The sequence below is a fragment of the Colobus angolensis genome, unplaced genomic scaffold (genome assembly GCF_000951035.1).
Source record: "Colobus angolensis palliatus isolate OR3802 unplaced genomic scaffold, Cang.pa_1.0 Scaffold9, whole genome shotgun sequence".
Lineage (NCBI taxonomy): Eukaryota > Metazoa > Chordata > Mammalia > Primates > Cercopithecidae > Colobus > Colobus angolensis.
Genome location: NW_012122931.1, coordinates 6,941,321 through 6,950,884, shown reverse-complemented (window position 1 = coordinate 6,950,884; position 9,564 = coordinate 6,941,321). Strand labels below are relative to the sequence as shown.

The 9,564-nt window shown below is 50.2% G+C and overlaps 1 protein-coding gene across 1 annotated transcript in view; it reads left to right on the top strand.

Moving 5' to 3' along the window:
* Nucleotides 1-9,564, top strand: part of DNM1 (dynamin 1) — a gene marked incomplete at its 3' end in the record, with an annotated part of 32,659 nt that overhangs the window by 9,617 nt on the left and 13,478 nt on the right. Inside the window, exon 10 of the mRNA XM_011931456.1 lies at nucleotides 6,576-6,662. Within this exon, the coding sequence (XP_011786846.1) occupies nucleotides 6,576-6,662 (87 nt within the window). The remainder of the gene's footprint in view (nucleotides 1-6,575; nucleotides 6,663-9,564) is intronic.

Here is a 9,564-nt window from a genome sequence, read left to right as displayed (position 1 = left end):
AATGTCCTCTTGACGGACATTTAAGTTTAAATTTTTTTTTTTTTTTTTTTTTTTTTTTTTGCCTTCACAAACGATGCTACAGTGAACATCCTTATAGATGTATTTGTAGTACTTATCCCGTTGTTTTTTCTTTCTTTTTTAGAGACAGGGTTTTGCTGTATCCCCCAGCATGGAGTGCAGTGGCACCATCATAGCTCACTGCAGCCTCAAACTGGGCTCAAGCGATCCTCCCGCCTCAGCCTCCCAAGTAGCTGGGACTACAAGCACGTAGCACCACACCCAGCTAATTGTTTTGTTTGATTGTTTTTTTTTTGGTTTTGTTTTTATTGTTTATTTTTTGTTTTTTTGGGGGGGGAAACATAGTTTCATGCTTGTCGCCCAGGCTGGAGTGTAGTGGTGCGATCTTGGCTCACTGCAACCTCCATCTCTCAGGTTCAAGCGATTCTCCTGCCTCAGCCTCCCGAGTAGCTGCGATTACAGGCGCCTCCCACCATGCCCAGCTAATTTTTCATAGTTTTAGTAGAGATGGGGTTTCATCATGTTGGCCAGGCTGGTCTTGAACTCCTGACCTCAAGTGATCCACCCAGCCTAATAATTTTTTTGTTAAGACAGGATCTTACTGTGTTGCCCAGGCTGCTCTTGAGCTCCAGGCCTCAAACAGTCCTCCTGCTTCAGCCTCCCAAAATGCTGGGATTATAGGCATGAACCACCATCTGGCATCAGTCCCTTCTTGATGGACATTTGGGTTGTTTCCAAATTTTACCATAATTACTGCTTTCCTTTTGGAATGAGAGTCAAAGGGTTTCGTGGTTTTTAAACGTTTATATCTAGTAATCAGTCTTCTAGGAATCTATCCTAAGGAAGTAATCCTAGAGAAAGAGAAACAAAACTCTTTATCCACAGAGATATTCATTGTCAGGCTATTTAGAATATTGAAAAACTGGAGACTATCTGGCCAGGTGCGGTGGCTCACGCCTGTAATCCTAGCACTTTGGAAGGCTGAGGTGGGTGGATCACAAGGTCAGGAGTTCAAGACCAGCCTGACCAATATGGTGAAACCCTGTCTCTACTAAAAATACAAAAATTAGCCCAGCATGGTGGCATGTACCTGTAGTCCCAGCTACTTGGAAGGCTGAGGCAGGAGAATCGCTTAAACCGGGGAGGTGGAGGTTGTAATGAGCCAAGATCACACCACTGCACTGCAGCCTGGACAACAGAGCAAGACTCCATCTCAAAAAAAAGAAAGAAAAAAAGAAAAAGAAAAACTGGAGACTATCTAAATATTCACCAATAGGAAAATGGTTAAGTAAACTGTGATAAATCTTTTCAATAGAATATTATACACCCATTAAAATGTTTATATAGGCCAGGCACCACGGCTCACACCTATAATCCCAGAACTTTGGGAAGTTGAAGCGAGAGGATTGCTTGAGGCCCGAAGTTTAATATCAGCCTTGACAACACAGCAAAACCCTGTCTCTACAAATTTTTAAAAAAATTAGACAGGTGTGGCAGTGTGTACCTGCAGTCCTTGCTACTTGGGAGGCTGAGGCAGGAGGATGGCTTGAACCAAGGAGTTCAGTTGCACCTCTGCACTCCTGGGTTATTTTAGAGACTCTGTCTTTAAATATATAAAAAAGAAGTTAGAGGCCAGCCTAGGCAACATAGTAAGACCCTGTCTCTACAAAAATTAAAAAAAATTAGCTGGGCATGGTGGCACACACCGGTAGTCCCAGCTACTCGGCTGGCTGAGGTGGGAGGATTGCTTGAGCCTGGGAGGTTGAGGCTACAGTGAGCCGTGATTGTGATCACACCACCGCGCTCCAGCCTGGAAGACAGAGCAAAGCCCTGTCTTTAAAAAAAAAAAGCTTGGCCATGTGCAGTGGCTCACGCCTGTAATCCCAGCACTTTGGGAGGCCGAGGCAGGTGGATCACCTGAGATCAGGAGTTTGAGACCAGCCTGGCCAACACAGTGAAACCTGTCACTACTAAAAATAGAAAAATTAGCCTGGTGTGATGGTGGGCACCTGTAATCTCAGCCACTCGGGAGGCTGAGGCAGGAGAATCACTTGAACCTGGAAGGCGGAGGTTGCAGTGAGCCAAGATCACGCCACTGCACTCCAGCCTGGGTGACAGAGTAAGACTCCGTCTCAAAGGAAAAAAAAAAAGACAGGGCAGGGGGCCGGGCGTGGTGGCGCATGCCTGTAATCCCAGCACTTTGAGAACCTGAGGTGGGTGGATCACAAGGTAAGGAGTTCAAGACCAGCCTCACCAACATGATGAAACCCTGTCTCTACTAAAAATGCAAAAGTTAGCTGGGTGTGGTGGCGGGTGCCTATAATCCCAGCTACTGGGGAGGCTGAGACAGAGAATTGCTTGAACCCAGGAGGCAGAGGTTGCAGTTAGCCAAGATCGAGACATTGCATTCCAGCCTGGGTGACAGATCGAGACTCCGCCTCAAAAAAAATTAAAATTAAACATTAAAAAAAGATGGGATTTGCTTGTCCCTCCTTGGGAGAAAAAAAAAAAGCAGGTTTCAGAAAAGAATATATGGTATTTTGGAGAAAAAATAATATATGTGAATGATAAAATCCCAAAAGCGTGTTCACCATAGGAATCTTTTGATTTTCACTTCACAGATTTTATTACTGGCATGCGGTAGGCACTAAGAAACATGAAGTTTTTTTTGTTTTGTTTTGTTTTGTTTGAGATGGAGTTTCGCTCTTGTTGCCTAGGCTGGAGTGCAATGGCGCGATCTCGGCTCACTGCAACCTCTGCCATCCAGGTTCAAGCAATTCTCCTGCCTCAGCCTCCGTGTAACTGGGATTACAGGTGCCCGCCACCACACCCAGCTAGTTTTTTGTATTTTTAGTAGAGACGGGGTTTTACCATGTTGGCCACACTAGTCTCAAACTCCTGACCTCAGGTGATCCACCTGCTTCGGCCTCCCAGAGTGCTGGGATTACAGGCATGAGCCACCACGCTCAGTCCACTTTATACATTTTAGTTATGCTCTAATCTTTTTTTTTTTTTTTTTTTTGAGACGGAGTCTCGCTCTGTCGCCTAGGCTGGAGTGCAGTGGCGCAATCTTGGCTCACTGCAAGCTCCGCCTCCCGGGTTCACTCCATTCTCCTGCCTCAGCCTCCCGAGTAGCTGGGACTACAGGTACCCGCCACCACGCCCGGCTAATTTTTTGTATTTTTAGTAGAGACGGAGTTTCACCGTGTTAACCAGGATGGTCTCGATCTCCTGACCTCGTGATCCGCCCGTCTCGGCCTCCCAAAGTGCTGGGATTACAGGCGTGAGCCACCGCGCCCAGCGTCCTGCTCTAATCTTTTACAGTGAGTCTGTGTGATTTTTTTTTTCTTTGTCTTTTTTTTTTTCTTGAGACACAGTCTTGCTCTGTCGCCCAGGCTGGAGTGCAGTGGCATGATCTCGACTCACTGCAACCTCTGCCTCTTGGGTTCAAACGATTCTTGTGCCTCAGCCTCTTGAGTAGCTGTGATTAAAGGCATGTGCCATCATGCCCAGCTAATTTTTGTAATTTTAGTAGAGATGGGATTTCACCATGTTAGCCAGGCTGGTCTCAAACTCCTGACCTCAAGTGATCCACCTGCCTCAGCCTCCCAAGTGCTGGGATTACAGGCATGAGCCACCGTGCCCTGCCATCTGTGTGATTTTTGTGAGCAGAAAAAACTGATCAACAAATATTTGAAAAGGAAAGCTTTGGTCTACAAGGAGGAAACTGATACTTTTGCCGTTTTGTTGTTGTTGTTGGAGACAGAGTTTCGCTCTTGTTGCCCAGGCTAGAGTGCAATGGCACAATCTCGGCTCACTGCAACTTATATCTCCTGGGTTTAAGCGATTCTCCTGCCTCAGACTCCCAAGTAGCTGGGATTAGAGGCACACACCACCACGCCCGGCTACTTTTGTTATTTTTAGTAGAGATGGGGTTTCTCCATATTGGTCAGGCTGGTCTCAAACTCCCGACCTCAGGTGATTCACCCGCCTCAGCCTCCCAATGTACTGGGATTACAGGTGTAAGTCACCGCGCCCCACCACTTTTGCCTTTTGATTGGTTTAGTGGATCATAATTATTTTTTTCTTTATAGGCAAAACTCACCCATCTTTGTATGTGTATTTTTTCCTCCCCTCGAGTTTTCTAAGTTTAGCAAGTCACTCCTGCCAGAGGTTTAAAGAGTATTAATAAGTGAACTCTCATTACTCCTAGCCCTGCTGGGATTAGACTTGCCATCTCTGAGTGAAATCAAGAGTTTAATGTTGGGCAAGGGGTGTGCTGCTCAGTTCTCTCAACAACCCTAGGAGGAAAGGTGTCGTTACTACCACTTTTTCCACATGGAGAAACTGAGGCCCAGAGCGGTCTGGTCACTTTTCTAAGGAGAGTCAGCAGACAGTGGCTGGCTTTGAACCCAGGGCTGAATGGCTCCAGGGGCTGTGTCCCTGACCGCTAACCCAGGGGGCTCCAGGCTGACCACTCCCTCAGCCAACGGCTGAGAGGGGAAAGTTCCTTTTGAAAAGCTGGCGAAACGTCCTGGAAATGTTCAGAGGCAGCCAGAATGGAAAAAGATGCTCAAAGGGAACAGAACTTCTCAAAGGGGTGGAGGCTGCCCTGCCATGGGTGACACGTGGAAAACTTGAGACATGTGACATCCAGGCGGTTAGTGGGAGAATTGGTCATGCTCTTTGGCAAATTGCTCCCTCCGCCTCCCTCCTTCTCCCCGCTCCTCCAGACTCTACCCTGGGAGGGAGCACTTGGGACCACCTCAGAGGAGGCCTGGTGGTGGTGACGCAGTCCTAAATGTCTGCCCAGACTTGGAGACTGCAAAGAGCAGGAGCTCTTCCTTGAGCCTCAGGAGCAGTGGGGTCCACAGGGCCCCTGTAGTCACTGTTTCTAAGCCCCTGGTCTCAGGCTGCCCCTCCCTCAGGCCTCCTGAGCTTAGCCACATCAGCCACACCCTTGGCACAGCCACAGGATGATGGATGTGATGTGGGCATCCCTCGTGTTGGCATCCTGGACTGATATCCAGGGCACCGCTTTCTCCCCATCCTCCTGCCTCTCCCGATGCCCCTCATCAAAACTCCTTGGCCCCCATGCTGCCCTCAGAATCACCGCCTGTGACTCAGGCACACCAATCCCTGGGCCTCTTCTTCCACTGGGTGACCCACCTGAAGGGCCTGACCCAGCCACGGGAAGAAGGACGAGGAGCGCTCCCAGCTTTGCCCCATCACGCTGCCTGGGCCCCAGGTGGCCACCGCGTGGGGAGGATGGGCCCACAGGACCAGAGCCCCTGGGGGTGGGCTCCCACCAACAGAAATGCACTGAGTCTCCTCCCTGGGAAGATCTGATCATGGGCCAGAGGACTGAGGACCCTGTGCCACTCACCCTGGCATCCATCCTTCATTCATTCCCTCATTCTCCAACACGCCCTCTTCCAGCACTGGCCATGGGCCTGGCCCTGCCCCAGCCCTGCCTCAGGGGCAGTTGCAACCCAGTTGATTGGAGGAGGTGGAGTGGGAGAGGAGTGGAGAGAGGCCCCTAACTCAGCTCTCAGGCAGTCGGGGCAGGCTTTCTGGAAGAGCTGAAGTCCGGCAGAACCTTGTAGTCAAGTGAATCACCTGGGCTGTGTCCAGAGCCCGGCTGAGCTGAGGGCACGATTCACAGGCAGAGGGGGATGGGCATGGAGCAACTTCCCCTTCAGCCTCCCTTCATAAGAACTGGGGGGAAAGGGGTGCTGCTGAGCTCCTACCCCAAGGGAGTGGGGTCGAGACAGTGTGGCTGGCCAGAGCCGGGCAGATATGGCTGGGGATGGTGGTGCCAGGCAGGGGCATGCAAGGGAGACAGCTGAATGGATTCCACCACCAGGGCCAGGGCCCAGCCAGGCCCCGCGGGGTACTGCTCATGCTGCTGGCCCCCGCCTCGCATGTCCCCCAGCCCTTGCATGCTTTTGCCTGTGTTTCCTGCATGTCCTCTGGTGTGACTGCTGGTTTCCCCCTGAACCCCCTCCCCAGCTCTGACAAGGAGCATTGCCTGTCCCCAGCCTGACTCAGGAGGCCAACTGGCACCTTGGGCCCTGTCCTCCCCCGATTCCTCCTGGATAGGAATCCGGAGGCTGTCCCCTGCCTGATTCCCCATCTAGCTGTCCCTCCACGCCTTTAGGAAGGCACGGGGTAGCCCTGAGGATGAGGGAACACCTTGGGAGCTAACGGTCCCAAGGTCTCGACCTAACCAGTCAGTGGAGCAGGCTCATTCCCATGGCCTTTCTCCCACGGGAACCACCCCTTTGCCCTGAAGTTGCCCAGGTAGGCCAGTGAAGAGGGCCTGGAACCATTTGAAGACCCTTGAATCGCCATTTGGAACCCACACTTGGGGGAAAGGGGTGGCCGTGGCTTGGTGCCATCAGCGTCCTGGGACCCCAGGTCTCTCTTCCCCGCGTCGTGGGCGTTCTGTGTGTGCCTCCCACCCTGCGCCGCGGATCCCTGGACTCGTGGGGTGTGGGTGCTCCCTACCCATGCCCCCTGTGTACGTGGCTTTCTGCCTTCCTGCCCTTCCCCAGCTCCAGCAGTACCCGCGGCTGCGGGAGGAGATGGAGCGCATCGTGACCACCCACATCCGGGAGCGCGAGGGCCGCACCAAGGAGCAGGTGAGCCCCGCGGCACCCAGCCTGGCCGCGCCTTCCTTCTGCTCCTGGCCGCCTGCGCCTTCCACTCCTGGCCCTGGGGTCGCTTCCTTCTCGTTTTGTCTCTTCGGTCTCAGTCTTCCTCCCTCTCATACTAACTCTCTGCTTCTCTCTCTTTTTTATTGTAGTAAAATACACGTAACATACCACTTTAGCCGTGTTTCAGTGCACAGTTCAGTGGCACTAAGTACATTTGCATTGTTGCACAGCATCATCCATCCACAGAACTCTTTTTTTTGAGACACAGTCTTGCTCTATCGCCCAGGCTGGAGTGCAGTGGTGTGATCTCCGCTCACTGCAACCTCCGCTTCCTGGGTTCAAGCGATTCTATTGCCTCAGCCTCCCGAGTAGCTGGGAGGCTACTGGGAGGTGGCGTGTGCCACCATGCCCGGGGCATTTTTGTATTTTTAGTACAGATGGGGTTTCACCATGTTGGCCAGGCTGGTTTCAAACTCCTGACCTCAAATGATCCGCCCACCTTGGCCTCCCAAAGTGCTGGGATTATAGACATGAGCCACTGCACCCGGCCTACAGAGCTCTTTTCATCTTGCAAAATGGAAACTGTCCCCATGAAACACTAACATCTCATTCCCTGCTCCCCCAGCTCCTGGCAGCTGGCAGCCACCATTCAACTTTCTGTCTCTATGAATTTGTTTTTTTGTTTGTTTGTTTGTTTGTTTTGAGACGGAGCCTCGCTGTTGCCCAGGCTGGAGTACAGTGGCATGAAATCGGTTCACTGCAACCTCCGCTTCCTGAGTTCAAGCGATTCTCCTGCCTCAGCTTCCCAAGTAGCTGGGATTACAGGCATGTGTCACCATATCCGGCTTATTTTTTATATTTTTGGTAGAGAGGGGGTTTCACCATGTTGGCCAGGCTGTTCTCAAACTCCTGATCTCGAGTGATCCACCCGCCTCAGCCTCCCAAAGTACTGGGATTACAGGTGTGAGCCACTGTGCCTGGCCTGTCTCTATGAATTTGACTTTTCTAGGGACCTCATGTAAGTGAAGTCATACAGTATCTGTCACTTAGCATAATGTCTTCCAGGGTCATCCATATTGTAGCATGTGTCAAAAGCTGCTTCCTTTTTAAGACTTGAATAATATTACATTGTATGGATGGACCACACGTGGTTTATCCATGTGGGTTGTTTCTACCTTTTGGCCATTGTGCATCAAGCTGCTGTGAAGATGAGTGTACAAATCCCTATCTCAGTCCCCACTTTCAACCCTTTTGGATATATACCTAAAAGTGGAAGTGCTGGGCTGTAGGGTAATTCTATGCTTATTTTTTTGGAGACAGAGTACTGCTCTGTCGCCCCTGCTAGGCTGGAGTGCAGTGGCATGATCATGGTTCACTGTAGCCTCAACCTCCCAGGCTCAAGCGATCCTCCGACTTTAGCCTCCTGAGTAGCTGGGACTACAGGTGCATGCTGCTATGTCTGGCTAATTTTAAAATCTTTTGTAGAGACGGGGGTCTCACTATGGTGCCCAGGATGGTCTCAGACTTCTGGGCTCAAGCGATCTGCCTCAGCATCCCAAAGTGCTGGGATTACAGGCATGAGCCACGGTGCCCAGGCTAGTCTGGCCTTCTTCACTTTCTGGCAGTCTATCCTTGTGGTCCTCTCTTTGGGCCTCTCTTTGTCTATTTGCTGGTTCTCTGGGTCACATTATACCCCTCATAGCGACCCCCACCTTTTTTTGTCATCGTTCATCAAATATTCACTCATTTCTTCCTTCAATCACAAACATAGCCACTGAATGCTACCTCTGAGCTGCATGGAGCAGAGGTGAACAGGGCCCATCGCGGCCCTCACGGAGCTCAGAGACGAGTCCTCCTTCCTGATCCATGTCTGCCATGCCCCTACCTGTCTGTTGTAGGCCCCTCTGGCTCCCATTTCCCATTTTCTGTTTTCACACATCTCTCCATGATGGTGCCATCTCCATTCATTCATGTTTTTGTTGTTGATGTCATATTTTTAAATCCTTATTGATTGCTTTTTAATTACAAACATCATAAATACTGAATAAAAGATTCAGTCAGTATTGAAGTGGTTAAATTACAAGGAGATAGCCCTCCATTCACTCTTCCCCACCCCCAGTTCCTCCTGAAAAATAACCATTAGTAACAGTTTGGGACTCCACACAGTGGCTTATACCTGTAATCCCAGCACTTTGGGAGGCCTAGGTGGGAGGATTATATGAGCCCAGGAGTTTGTGATCAGCCAGGGCAACATGGCAAGACCCCGTCTCTACAAAAAAATTTAAAAACTAGCTAGGTGAGGCAGCATGCACCTGAATTCCTAGCTACACACATGGGAGGTTGAGGTGGGAGGATCGCTTGAGCCTGGGAAGTGGAGGCTGCAGTGAGCTGTGATCGTGCCACTGCATTCCAGCATGGGCAACACAGCGAGACTCTGCCTCAGTAATACCCCAAAAAGCAAAACAGTTTAGTGTGTCACCTTGCAGGCATTTTCTTACGCAGATACACTCACACACAAACACACACAATCCAGATGCCATCTTTATCCTAAACTACAATCCTGCTGTGTGCCTTGTCTTTTTCCTCTGAAGATAATCGTAATATCTAACATCTGTTGAGTATCTCATCTTCTGTGTCTTCACCAGTTCTAAGAGGCAGAAACTCTACATTTGTGGAATCTGAGGCTGAGGACAGACCCCAAGCTCATAGGAAGCAGTGGGGCTTAGGTCTGAACCTGGCATTCTTTGTGCCATCTGGAAAGTCATTCTTATCACTACTCAATTCCAAATCTGTTCACACTTAATCGTTTGCAAGGGTCTTTTCAGGCCGGAACCTGGACATTATCCTTGTTCTTTTTTTTTTTTTTTTTTTTTTTTTTTTTTTTTTT